Below are 14,987 nucleotides of genomic sequence, written 5' to 3'. Positions count from 1 at the left end.
TCTAGGATTTCAGTTTGGGGAGGGCCATGACATTTTTTCAGATATGACGTCACAATTTTTTCCGATATGACGTCGCAAAAGTATACCATTGACGTCATAATTCAGGTAAAAATAACCTGAATTAGCGTGACGTCATAATTCAGGTAAAAATAACATCGGCCGAATAAACTAACTCCTGCAAAATAACGCGAAAAACAGACCTTTTGAAAGCACGAAAAAATAATAAGGTTAGCCTCTACAGTGGGCCGGTTTCCTAGTTTGACCCGGTATGAAGAATATCGCTGAAAGACGCTAACATGTCTATTGTCTACACATCTTGCTTTTTCCCGAAAAGGCGAGAGCAACCGCACATGCTTCCAAAAAAGTGCCGAGGTCACGTCGCAATAAAACCATAGCGTTGTCTGCTGCTGTCAGCTGTGGTTCTTTCATGACACTTCTCTCAAGTTTTAAGTTACTGTAGTTGGTTTTTGCCAAATAAGGTTGCTGAAATGATCAAAACTCTATGCAGAGTTAATCCTAACATTGGATGGGTTATTCAAATCCTTACACAAGGGTCGGCAACCTTTGTGTAGTAGTCGCGGGCTAAAACCAAACTCAGAAAGGTCTCTGCGGGCCGCACAACATATGTTAAATGAGATTTTGTGTTATTACAACTTTATAACAATTGTGAATCAGGTAGGCCTCGGATTTTTTGCACTTTAAAAACGTGTTTATAATTACTTTTAAGGAGGCAGTAAAGTCTTGGCGCAAATTCGCTAAAAAAGCGTATAGTTGGTTTAAAATTCGAGTCCACACGTCGCCCCCCCCCTACTACTATTAAAAAAGTGTAATAAAACTACTTTGAGAAAACGCGATAAATTTTATAGTTAATGTATTTTAGTGTTTGTTAACCATTTGGGGCAGACCTGGCGAGCGAAGCGAGCGCGATTTTTTTGGTATTCCGGTGTTTCTTTTAAATTTCTTGTTTTTGTTACATTTAAAAAAAAATGGTTAAAAAATATTTGTCGATTATGTTTGAATACGTTTTTCGTTTGTCCGCGACACACTTGGCAGCTTTCCACGGCGCAACAGTAAAGAAGCGCTGATCTAGTTCAAAAAGAGCATCAAAACGTAAACACACTGGATGTATAAAGATCATTAGCGCGAAGCGCGAAAATTTTTTGCATTTACACACTTAAAATAGTCAAAAAGTATTTAAAATGGACTCGTGTCTAATTTGTCAAAGAGGCGGCGGGCCGGATGAAGAATATTGGCAGGCTGGTTCTGATACAGATTTGCATTAACAACAAAAAAGCTTTTAATTGTACTTGGATATACGTTAGTTATTATATAGTCGAGGTCAGCGTACGGTCACTTAAGCCGTCTCTGCAAATCTGAAAAACGCCGCTTTGCGCGAGTGCGCGAAACGAATTTTACCAATTTTTTGAAATATTCATTATATGGCGCCATAAGCTCGTACACCACTACAAAGCTTAAAATTTGTCTTATTTTGGTTAAAATAGGCCATACTACCTAGGGAACCGCGAAAATAAGCTGCCTATTAAGTAAAAAAATTTACATATTTTTTAGTTTGGGGGGGCCATGGCCATATTGAGTTTTGGTAAACGTGGCAAACAGCAAAAAAGTAAACAAATTACAATATGTAATGGTTAATCAGTTTGGCGGCTCTATATTGTATTTTAGTGTTCAACCAGTTATTGTCACATATTAAAAAGTCTGTTTAGTGCTGCAATTGTTGCACTGAACTATTCATTCTCAAAATAGTTTAATAAAAAAAAAATGGTTTGAAAAAAAACTTAGGCTATAACTGAGTGTTGCACAACCAGCATTTTATTGCTGGATGAGCAAACACTCGGTTATACATTATGCCTGGCAGCAATAGCTTATTTTAGGCGATTTAGGTGGTATTAGGGGTATATCGTTTTTTATTCTGAGTATATGACTATAGACGATTATTGTTAGAGTTGACAAAAAAAACCAAAACTTTTTGTCATTCACTTTAAAATTAAGTCTAATTTTAGTTTTAATTACAACGAGTAACATTTTAACTGAATCATATCTTAATTAGAGCAACAGGTAGAGTTTAGCTCGAACTTCGTTGTTGCTTCATATATAGTTGTATATCTCAAAAATGGACAAATGGATTGAACAGTAGTAGCATTATATTTTTTCGCTAGCTCCTTTTTAATTTTTTTGCAATTATTTTTACCTTGTATTTCAACTAAACTGTTTACTCAACAACTTTCCAAAATAACCCGCATCTTGTGTTTCATGGCCGATTTGTGTACTACCGGTCGTTAGCAAAACTCAAAATTTCTCTGTTCTAGGTCAAAAACAATCGCCCTAGGTCTGCCTTACCCGAATATGAGAACAAAAAGGGATCTGCAAACATCCATTAAAGTTTACATATACGTTACAGGCTATACTGGTATTTTAAAACTGTTGTACATTTTAATTATATTTCCTAATATGTTATTATTCCAACAATTTGCGTTACATTTCCAGTTATAAACTCCACTTGAACAATGTCCTTTTTAACTGCGTGCGTGTTTCGTTTGGTTTATTTAAACGCTGCAAACTCGGTAAAGGTCACGCTCAAAATTTAGCCTCAACAGTGGCTAAACGTGTTTCCTCCGATAATGTTTCGCTGCATGACTTGCATGCCCTAATAAACATTGCTTGAGGCAGAAATATTTTGGGGCCTACTGTCACACAACGTTCTCTCAGTTTGCAAGCTTAAAAGCTTTTCAGCAGATTTAAGCCGCAAACAAGGGTTTCTAACGATGCTCGCAATACCCTACAAGTTATCGATAGAAATGTTGCGATACGCCTTTGTTAAGTGAAATACTATAGGCTCAATGTCATATTAAACGTAAATGAAATAGCACACAACTCAGCACAATATTGGGAAGGAAAATGATGGATTTATTGTACTATAATCGCACATAAGTGGTTTAGCATATAACAAAATTTGACTTCTTAGCAAATTCAAAATATCTCTAGGCAAGCATTAGAAAAGATACCCAGTCTTTTGCAGCGCGCCGTTTAGTAACCACTGCCGTAAACAAAAGGCATATGAATCAAATTTGTCGTGATAACAATCCATTTGAATAATGTCATTGCGGACGATTTGTAGTTCACGATGCTGGGCACAAAATCACTCGAAACGCGCTGTTAGCTTTTTTATAAAGTTGTGAGGTTGGCGGCGGCGAATGTTCACGTTTTGCAGGGTCACGACCGAAAAAACAATATTTTAAGCTGCGTAATCATGCTGCTCATGCATGCGTGACACAAACGCGTTTTTTTAACTCACGGATGGATCGTAATCGCCGTTTTAAAACATTGGTCTGGCCAACAAAGAAAAGTAATTTACTTAAAAAATCGAATAAAGCCGATCCATTACGTTTTGATTCAGCTAAAATGTGAATAACTCCGTTACGATTTGAATATTTCTCATGCAAACGGTTAAACATCGTTGTAACTTGATAATTGAACATCGGTAGTGCACGACAGTGCGGCATTAAACTTTAGGTTATCCTGGATATCCTTTACGACTGTACGCGGTTAATGCGTGGCATTGCAGGTTGATTTTGCATTTCTCTAGTGGCCTAGGTATACCGTTTAGTTTAGGATAAAACCGACACAATAGCTTAAAAACTGCAGACACAAGTCAACTAAGATTGTAGGACAACCGTAGCGTCAAACCAACTACAACGAACTCGTTTTTAAAGTAATACAACAAACCTTAATCCCCCGTCTATAGTTTGTAGTCCTGTGTTTAAAACCCTATTTGCATGCGTATTTGCTGGTGAATGCTTTATTTTGGCACAATGTTTGCTTCTTTAAATTTTCTTACTACTTAGTTGAGTAATTTTTCTTTTATGGAAAATACCAAAGTTTTACGGTACATCACGGTGGGTATTACCTGCAATATTAGAAATATAGCACGACATTTGTTCGTATTGATATGCATGCCTTGAGTGAAAATTGAAGATGGTTAAAAAAGAAAACCTTACTTGTGACGAAATAATCGCTTTGTGACATAAATATTATTGTCTTGAATAGGCGCTTTTTAATCAGTGGGTTGCGAAGCTTTTTTAGCTGGGCTTTGGACGTTTTAGCAAGCTATTTAAACTTTGCTTTGGTCGAATAAAAGTTGCAACCTGTTCGACTATGCAAATCAACTTATTTTACGTGAATTAATACAATTATTTTTAGCCAGTTTCCTATATAAAAGCACTAAAAACGCGTTTCGTGCGATTCTGATTTGGCTTGTGACAATGTTTACCTCATTTTTAAGGAATTTGTTTTGTATAACTGTATTTCACACGTCGTGCAATTGTTTACTGTTTCTTAATATGAACACTCTACCGAAATATAATTTTTGCCCACATAAACTTGACCACTAGTGTCTTTTTCACGTACTAAATAGCAAGAAAGTTTATACATAATGATCCATTAAAATAAACAAAACAACAACAAGTTTGTTCAGTTTTTCTTCGTGTGATATCTGGGCTTGTTTCGATGAAAAAATAATATTTTACAATCCTATTGTAACGCAACGAGTCTTATAATTAGATGCCAATTAAAAAAGCTAATCAGAACAGAAAATGCAAATGATGATAGTGGATTATTACTTTTATAAATTAAAAGCTACTTAAGTGAATTGTGTTAAACCAGTGATTTTGGAACAGTCCATGGAACAATTTTACAGATTTGGTGAATTTCTCGCGGAACACCTGAAGGATCTTTTACATACCACAACGGCTCACGATATAAATATGGCTTTTTTAAAGACGACATATGGCTTTCTTAATGATTTAATCTTGCTCGCCAAAAAATCTAAGCTATATAATTTTTTATCATGACCACTGAATAAAACTGCAAGCGGCAATGACGCCTTTTAAACTTATTTATTTTAATTTGAAACTTGTCTAATAACAATTTTTCCATCCCTCGTGCGAATCTTATTTGACTTTTCGTGGCTGTTAACTGATTTAAAAAACTCCCTTTGCATGCCAAAGGCCTTTTTTGGTACCATGGCACTCCGTAATCAAAGTTTTGCAAATTTATCCAACGTATTTTTTCGTTGTCTTTTTAAACGGCCAATTTCATCATGTATGTTCTCTTTTCAAACGGCCCATTTCAAAATACTATTTTTGCCAACCTAAACAATTGTTGAAAAATATAAAACGGTTCTCATCAAAATATATCAAAAAATATTCGGGTTTTATGGCTTCCTTAGCTCAAAGGGTTTCCGACCCCTGTATAATAGTGTTCCGTGGAACACCAGTTGAAAATCGCTTGACTAGACAAACGATAAAAATCTACCAGGAAGCCTTTTTGGTGCAAAATTTCCGATTGTAATATTTAAGAATACAATTTCAATCTAGTTAAACTGCTTGTGCAATTTTTAACTTTTGACGTCATTTCTGGACAACTGTCGGCTCAATGTCCATCACAAGTCATTTGCTGACAAAATGCCTTTATTTTTATTAATGTGCTTAAAGATACGGTACTACTTATAAGCTGGAAATTGCCCTGGCAAACTACAGTTATTTTCAGAAATTCTATACAATCTGGTAATATGCATAAAAAGTAGTTTAAAAGGGTCTTTCTTAAAGCACGTCAAATAGTTTGTAAATATGGGCACGAAAAATATTGGCCAAAACATGGTTTGGGGGAGAGTGACATGATCCCATGCGCCCTCCCTGGAGGCCCGTCTGCATAATAAGGATAAGTTCATAAAACAGAATGACACAATTTAATTAGCGTTTTATTAGATTGCGATGTATGATACAAAATAAGGATAAAATTAAAACAAAATAATAATTTGTAACCTTTAAAAACAAAGTAGAATGGCTACATTTCAGATTTAGATGCAATTGTTTTAAATACAAAACACCTTATCACATTTATTTTACTCATCATTGTATTATTTTTCTTAATCACCGATTTTTTTTGCGCACAGGGTACACAAGATGACTTACATCGGTATTTCTAACTTGTATATTTTTTACTTTAATATAGTTTATAAAAGTACGTTCCTATAGTAACACTGATTATGTTAATGCAACAGGTTATAATCAAGCAAATGTACCAACTATAAGTTAATGTAAATTTGAAAGCATATGGCGTGCCAATTAATTATATTATCAAATAAATGCCTGGTGTGACATTAAAAGCAATTATTTTTCATACTAATTACGAACGGTCAATTTGACGACACACTCTCGAGGAGAAACAACCGCCGCCACCAACGGGTTGTCGAGGGGTGGTGGGTAATCACGGGCGCTGCGCACGTGGAACCTTTGCAGGACTTTGACAAAAAAGATGAAAATTTCGACGCGCGCCAAGCTTTCGCCGAGACAAAAGCGCGACCCAATTCCGAAGGGAATGATCTTGTTAGAGTAGACGAACTTTCCGTTCTCGTCTATGTGCCGATAGGGATCGAACTTTTGGGGATTAGGCCAATGGTTGGAGTCGAAATGAGCGCCGTGCAAGTTGGCTAGCACCTAAACACATACAACATTTAATGTGCAAGTTTCGCCTATGATCAGGGGTTCCCAAACTTTTTTGCTTTGTGGCCCGAATGTCTATTAAATAGCGATTGATGGCTCACCACGTGCTCTAAATTCAGAGACAACATTTTCTATGAAAATACATGCCCAAAAAACACAATAAAAAAAGAAAAAAAAAGAAACCAGCAAATTACAATAAAAAAACGCAAACTTAAAAAAAACAAGCCCAAATTTTCTTGAAAAACGCAAAGTTGGCAACATTGCTACTCACCTACTTTAAACTGCTATCTCCAACAAAGCAGCTAAAACCCATTGTTATGAGACAATGGCCTTTCTTGCTAAACAATTACTGTTTTTCCAAACAAAGCGCATAATATGTACAGTATAACTAAACAGTAGAATCTGTTCAAACGGCTCTGTGGCCCATTGAAAATGTATTGGTGGCCTAGTACTGGGCCATGGCCCACAGTTTGGGAACCACTCGTCGAGAAAATGAACAATTATAATGCACATGTGTAAGTCTGTGATTGCGAAAGCCTATAATTTTTGAAATCTAGCAACAATTTTTATTCAAGTAAAGCAGAGCTACAACAAACCTGCCCTGTTCGAACAACAACCACGGCCATACCGATGCACCATAAGCAATAAACGTACTTAATGAACTATTTTTAACGTTTACCTACCACCGTGTCTTTCGGAATTACAAATCCATTCAATTTAACATCTATATTGGTTGCATGCTGAGCCACCGGTGCAATGGGCTGGTGTCGCATTCCCTCTTGGATAAAGGCGCAAGTGAACGGCATCTCTGCCCGTTTCGCAATCGTTGGGATTCCAGAAGATCCTAAAGCACTTCGTTACTTTTTGATCGAATTTATTTTTCGAACACATTGTGAGTCGGCTTATTGAGTTATCTTTGTGAATCGAACTCGTTATTTTTGGTGATTTTTTTGTATCCGTTAAAAATATAAAATGAAAGCACTGCAATAAACGGTTACCTAAAGCTTTGTTGATTTCTTTGTCGATCTTCTTTTGGTGTTCCGGATAGTTGATATAAAACACAAATAGCCAAGCAAGAAAAGTGCTGGATGTTTCGGTTCCCGCCATGAAAAAGTCACGACAAACTGTTGCCAGTTGATCATCCTGGAAATAAAAACAATTTAACTACAGTGTACAAAAATTGTAAAACAAAAACCGAATGAAGCAACACAAGTCATAATCTAACAATGGTAAAACTCCGAAAAAATTAGTTTGTTTTAAGTGCTTCACAAGTTGACTTTTTGAGGCTTTTGCTATTTTTTAGCCCTAGAGGTCTTTATGCGCAAGATGGTGTTTATGGGTCCAATAACATTTGAGCACGAAAATGCATCCAATTTCACCATGTTAACGAAAATGTTAGGCATTTAACATAAAAGTGTTCTATTGCGATTGTGCTGTATGAAAACTTTCATATTAAAAAATCATCAAGATTTAAATCACTTACAGTAAACCCTTGTTTGTTTAATTGAGTTCCACATTTTTTTTTGGTACAGGAACGCATCAATGAAGTTCTCAATGTTTTCTGGGTCGAATTTTTCTTCGTGCTCCTTTATGTTTCTGTGCATTTCACCTTTGTAACAGTATTATTATACCGACAGCCATTGCAGACTCTTCACCAAATCTGTCGATCAATGATGCAAGGGCAGACTAGAAAAACAACTATAGCCTGCAGTTAGGTTCGAACACACGACCTCCGGTCAAGCCGGAACCGTCGCTCTACCAACTGAGCTAACAACCATACGCCAATGCTTGCTCAATCTGCTAGTACAAGCAACTTTAATCAAAGGGGATTGACAGTACCATATCATTATCCAATGAAACACGAACACACATACGTGTGTTTACAACTGAAATCTAGCCCTCCTGAAGCTGCTTTTTGACCAACGATTACGCTTTACATATCATCAGTATACCGGAAGCCATTGCAGACTCTTCACCGAATCTGTCGATCAATGATGCAAGCAGGGCAGACTAGAAAAACAATTGGCCTGCAATGAGGTTCGAACTCACGACCTCCGGTCAAGCCGGGACCGTTGCTCTATCAACTGAGCTATGAAGGCTCAGAAGGGAACGAGCCATACGCCAATGCAAGGCGTAATCGTTGGTCAAAAAGCAGCTTCAGAAGGGCTAGATTTCAGTTGTAAACAGACATATGTGTGTTCGTGTTTCATTGTAACAGTATTGTAATTTTTATATATTAAACAGACAGGTTTAAGCTTAATTAAACTTCTAGGATATAGTTCACGTTGATATATTTACATAATTATTTCGAGTTAAAGCCCGAGTAACACAAAAATTACCTTATTTATTTTATTTCACGTCACACCGCTGCGCTCATTTTAAGCATTGTTTTTTAATTTTACTAAATTATCTATATCCCTGAAAAAATCGAGCCACAGCTTCAATCCATACCAAGGATATACGTCATATTCTTCTCGAAGGCTTTCATTGATTCCTTGAAGTACGGCAGTTTGGTTAAAAAGTTGCAAACAAAGATCAGACCTTGTCTAGTAGCATGTTCAGGATCAGCAAACCTGATTAAATATTAGGTTTATATTAAAGAAATATTTGCCCCTGATATCTTGTTCCTCACTCCACAACTCTCTGTAATTGCATCACAAAATGGATAACGAAGAAAAGTCAGGTAGCTTATATGTACCAGTTTTATGTTGACGAAGTCATACTTAAGCTAACATGTTTCGATAGTTGTGAACAAATTTTACCTACTGTTCACGAAGTGGGTATGTTACCCAGCTTTAGATCGACCGCTAATGATAAGTTTTTAGTTCTAAACCCGACCCACAGTGGTAAATAAAATAAAACGAAGTAATTGTCGGTACATTTATGCATAGGCCTATGTTAGTTTCCTTTTAGGATTATTTAACGATGCGCTTACGTTAACACGCTTCAGTTTTCTTGTTTTTTCACTTATCACTGCAAACGATTGCGAATAAATCAACCCGTTTCGTATATTGTTTTGGGTGATATATCATACGCGGATCTAGAAATTTTGTTCGGGGGGGAACATGACAATTATTTCAGATATGAAGTTTCATCGTAAACGTGACGTCATAAAAAAGTAACCTATTAAACAGCTCACAGTATCGAAAAATTATTTTAATTTGCTTAGTTACAATAGGCAAAAAATGTGTGCCATCTATCATGTCACTTACAGCATGGTCAGGGAATGCAATAACTTGTTGAACGACGGGTCTCCATATTCAGCACGTGTTCCAATAACCGTTTGTGAGATCACGTTTGACGTTGCTTGATACAATTTGTGCTACATAAAAGTGTTATTTTTTAAATGCGCAATAAGAAGCAGACGGGGTCTAATGTTAAATTCGGGATACCCTTTTGTTATGCAAAAATGGCAGCGATCGTAGCTTTTAACACGTATTTGATAATAGAGACAAACCTGTAAGTCGACTTGATTGTCAGAGTTTTGAAGTTCCTCTAGATACTTAACAAATAACTCGCTCTCGTTTCCAATAACACTTTCCATTTTCTTTTTCGCGAGTCCATGTCTTAAAAATAGATAGGAATAAACGCATTATAATAGGGTTAAATAAAAGCAATTCCAGCTGGCCAATACAGGATAACGATTTCCCTATTACAGCGTTATCTAAGTCTATCTAAGCCAGGGGTTTTTAAACTGTTGTACGTGAACTAGTTTAAGGAGACCATCATGGCCTAGACCAGTTAAGTCTATTTTTTTCTGACGTCATCCAATGTTTCTATGCCAACCCTAGTCCACGTGAAGCAAAGTATGTTTAGGGCAGGGGTCGGCAACCTTTTTCCAATCGCGGGCCAAACCAAACTTAAAAAGGTCTCTGCGGGCCGCACAAAATGATAACTAAGAATTGTGTTATTTTAGAACAACTGTGAATCAGGCGGGCCTGGGATATTTTTTGCACTTAAAAACGTGATTAATTTTATTTGCAGAGGCAGTAAATTGTTGACGCAAAGCGAATGAAAAGTTTAATAAAACCACTTTGAGGGAACGCGATAACATTTAAAGTTAATCTAGCTCAGTGTTTGTTAACTGTTTAAAGTAAAGACGCACCTGGCGAGCGAAGCGAGAGCGATTTTTTTTGGTATACCGGTATTTCTTCTAAATTTAAGTTTTTATTACAATGCCGAAAGTAAAAAAAATGTTTAAAAATGTATATCCAATATTCTTTAATAATTTTTCCTATTTTGCGCTACGCACTTGGCAGCCTACCACGGCGCAACGGTAAAGAATTGCTGATCTATAGCTGAAAAGGCAGCATCAAAACGTAAACAAACCGGAGGTATAATAAACATTCGCGCAAAGCGCGAAAATTTTTCGCAGTTACACAGTTAAAATAGTCAAAAAGTATTTAAAATAGACCTGTGTCTAATTTGGCAAAGAGACGGCGGGCCGGATGAATTACTTCGGCGGGCTGGATCCGGCCCGCGGGCCGTAGGTTGCCGATCCCTGGTTTAGGGCATCCGCGTTAAAAAAAAGTTCAGGACCCCCTGATTTTAGTCGAAGTGCAGTAAAAGCCTTGATAACTTCCAAAGTACGAGTCAATTAAAGTTAAGTTAAGATTAATATTGCTCTGCGTGCTCTTTATACCAGCTTGTGTTTTGCCGATGTCGTATTACAGCAGAGCACCAGATTCTCACGTTTTCGTGCCTAAACTTGAATACAAATTTTTCCCTAATATTTTGTGATGGAACGTTAGAACTACAATGTTACTACAAATATTGACAAAACAATAAAACGTTAGTCGTCTTAAAATTCCAGACATAAAAAAATTGATTTTTTGAGAATGAGCTTACTCTCGTAAATACATGAGGGCGAAATGCTTTTGTGCCTTAAAATCGTCACTGTATTTTTTGAAAATGATTCCGTTATCCTTGGTCTGTCGGCCAAACATTTCAATCCAGGGCCGATCTGAGAATGCGTTTCCTTGCTTGACAAGCGCCTGCAAAATGTATTTACAATGCTAAAAGGTAATATGCCATCTCAAGTCACTATTTATTTGACAAGTGTTCGTTTACTTTTAACCCAGCATCTAATAGGGTTGATATGACAAACTTTTTCAAGATACCGTACTAGTATTTTTTATAAATTTACTAGTATGTGGTAAATAGAAGCCAATACCGGCGTCTAGAATAGGGATGCCTGATAATATTGGATCGTGGCCGATACAAGATGCCAAGTAGTAATATCAGTGCTCGTCCGATACTAGGCTGGTATCGACGGCGCCGATACGATTCCACATTTATCACTGCACTTTAGACAAAGTTTGTAGTCTTATATACTTACTTATGGACAGTGGTGCTGGGATTCAGTCATTTCGTACTTCGTAGCGGTTCTGTGTAGAACCATTTCACGAAATTTTATGAGATCAGTAAACCGCTTAGCATTATAATTTTTACTGTCGATGAATTTTTGCATGTTATCTAATACATCGATTTTTGAGTTCCAAGTAGGCTAGTGTTTCTTTAAAGTGCAGTGGTCAAGTTCGCACGTAACAATTATACATTGTTTTAATTTCTATAATTGGAGTAATTTTCCTTTTGAGATCGTTTTTCTGAAAAAGTCATGAGTCGACTGCTGCTTTTTAGTCTGGATGTTAGAAGTGATGGGATTAGCCGGTTCGCTCTATTCGCTGCAACCTAGGGTTGCATCTTGTTCTTGCATCTATACTTTAATTATCAAGAACATTTCCTTGTATAAAGCTCGTATTAGCCGTCATTTTAGCTATTGGTATTCGACTGAAATACCATAATCGGACATCTCTATCTATCACATCTATAGTGATATTACCCATTCCCCTTTGCAGCGCCTTTCCTTATTCATACCGTGTTATTTTTGCTATTCCCATTTAACTATAATGGTAAATTTGAAATTAATACATCAGAGCCTTAGAAAAGCTTTATAACTCTGGTGCTTAGACTTCCCAGATTAAAATAACCTAGTAGCATGATTTGATCTTTGAACATGCAAATATAAAATCCGAGACGAATCGGAATATATAATGTACATTTACATTTATTTCTAAGAGGCATAAAGTATCTTTAGCGTTTTTGTTTTCACCTTTTCCAGACAAAACCCAGTCTTCATCCCTTACCTGATTTATAGCGTCGTAACTGTTGAGAGTAACAACGCTTGATGTGCCGAAACGTACTGACATTACCGGGCCATACTTATGGCTCCACTCTGTAAAATCCTTAACAGGCAGACCAGATAAGAAAGGAACAACTCCCAGCACAGGAATTCCCTTTGGCCCTGGAGGAAATTTCGGATGTGGATTTCTTCGCCAGTTGAGATAGATCAAAATTCCAAAAATTAAGATCCAATTCCAAGTGCCTAATGCACATAACATTCCCACTAAATTTTGCAAGATTCCAAGCAACGCCATATTGAAAGATGCGGATCAAGCAAAGTGTGTCGTGTAACTACACACTGCGAATTTAAGTTCGGTTAATAAGTAATCCCTTTTACATTCCATTTGAGTTTGTTTTACACGTGTAAATGGCCAGTACAGAAAATAATGAGTCTGCATTTTGCCCATGGCTGGCAAATTATTAACAGAAAGCGTTGTGACAGAACATATGGACAATATAGAGTTAAAATCCTAAATTCCTAGTAAACTCACAAAACTAATAATACACACATTAAATTACTAAAAACACATTTCTAATGCTGCCAAGTTAAACAAAATAGTTTTAGGCAGAGGTTTTTAAAGAATTTAAAGGAGATCATCGTTAGTTACTGGAATTTATTTTCCTGGATTCTTTTTTAGGAGCACCCGACATGGTCTTTTTTATAAAATAACTGAATTCAAACATTTTAAAATTAAGCCTTTTGAATAGGAGAAAATATATGCCATATATGCATATTTTTTCACCGAAAGCAGTACTAAACTTCACTTGTAGCAAATTTATTGTGATGATCGACCACACTATACTAAAGTTCCTAGCTTACTATTACGCCGCAGCTTTCTTTCCCAGTTTGCAAGCAATCTAATCCTGACAGTTTAACACAGTTACAGGGTTGTGATGATGTAAGTCAAACTTGACCTAAGTGAACTTAAGTCAAACGACTTGACTTGATTCAAGCCGTTTCGGTAAAAACACTTGACTTAACTTGAGTCTTTAGGACAAATGACTTAACTTCTACTAAAGTCATTCAGTCAAATGACTTGGTTTGAAATTAGGTGTTTATTTACCATTTTTCTTATAACATGGATTCTAATTTTTTGCGCGTTAAACAATGAAATGATTTCTGTCACAAGGGTTCGCGCGGACTGACTCAGATGAAATCGCAAATGTTTACAATGGCAAAGGTGCTGAGTTTGGCACTATTTGGGCGTTAATTCAGTCAGTAAGGCGCCCGCCTTGCGACATATTGACCAGTTTAACTCAAGTGTATAGCACTGTAGTCACTATCATAGCATATTTTTTTATTTTTATCGTCAAGACAATATGTATATATTGCTTTTTCAAGTCATCAAGCCGTCCTGGCAATAAATGTTTGTAATTTATTCGGCATTCCATTCCATGATTCGAAGACAGAATTGTCAACAAAGCTATTTCACGATTTTAGCTTGTCACAGTAAAAAAATCAATCACGAGGAATTTTGTTGATGTTGCTGTGGCATGTTTTGCCAGTTTATCAGTCAGCTTAAACGAGTTAGTGCTCTTCTGAACTCCAGACATGAGATCAAAATGAAAACAACATCAAGGTCGGAATAAAACATAGTTCGAACCAACAGAGGACTAATATTTATTAGCCGTATACAGTATAAATCGGAATAAGTCCTAAACCCATTGTAATACGATCTAAAAGGCCAGAATCAGGCCTATACAAAATTTTAGTTGGTCCCAAACCCCACCCATAAGTACATCACTAACTCCCCTAATAATTTTAACCCCAACCCATTTTCTAACCCCTACCATTGCCCACCAATAATCCAAAGCAAGGCCATCCGGTGCCAAAACAGCGGCGCCCTAACGGCACCAATCAAACTAGAGCTTCTAAACGCCAACACCAAACCGGCCTATACCGGACCCATCACCCCAGATGGTCACATACCGTCTCCCTGAAGTTTTCAGACGTTATTTTGGACATTTAGGCTCTCTTCTGTTGAACTAACATGTATAGTGCTTATTGAACTAAAATGCATTTACCAAGCGAAAGGGTTTTTCATAATAAAGTTAGATCAAGGATTCCCAACCTTTTTATGATCTCGTATACAGTGTTCCCTCTAAGGTGCGCAACTGCGCAATTGCGCAGTAAAATTTGCTTTTGCGCACTTACACCATCCTCAAATTAAAACTAAAATATCTTCACTTTTTTGCCACAACAGTGTGAGCATTTCGTATTGGCCATTTTTTCGTTGATGTTTATAGCTAAAAGCAAGTAAACAAATCAAATCCGCATTGACG

General features: G+C 36.7%; 1 protein-coding gene across 1 annotated transcript; it reads right to left on the bottom strand.

The window, feature by feature from the left end:
• Positions 1-6,200: 6,200 nt before the first annotated feature.
• LOC146136719 (steroid 17-alpha-hydroxylase/17,20 lyase-like) lies at positions 6,201-10,065 on the bottom strand. Its single transcript, XM_083396240.1, has 4 exons — positions 9,979-10,065; positions 7,520-7,664; positions 7,205-7,365; positions 6,201-6,515 (listed from the first exon to the last, which is right to left on the bottom strand). Exons 1-4 carry the CDS (start codon positions 10,063-10,065, stop codon positions 6,201-6,203), a joined length of 708 nt encoding a protein of 235 aa, XP_083252366.1.
• Positions 10,066-14,987: the final 4,922 nt, after the last annotated feature.

This window comes from Ascidiella aspersa, chromosome 8, assembly GCF_963924565.1.
Source record: "Ascidiella aspersa chromosome 8, kaAscAspe10.2, whole genome shotgun sequence".
NCBI classification, from domain to species: domain Eukaryota; kingdom Metazoa; phylum Chordata; class Ascidiacea; order Phlebobranchia; family Ascidiidae; genus Ascidiella; species Ascidiella aspersa.
Note: the sequence above shows the minus strand (reverse complement) of the source record. Positions and strands in the feature narration are given on the sequence as shown.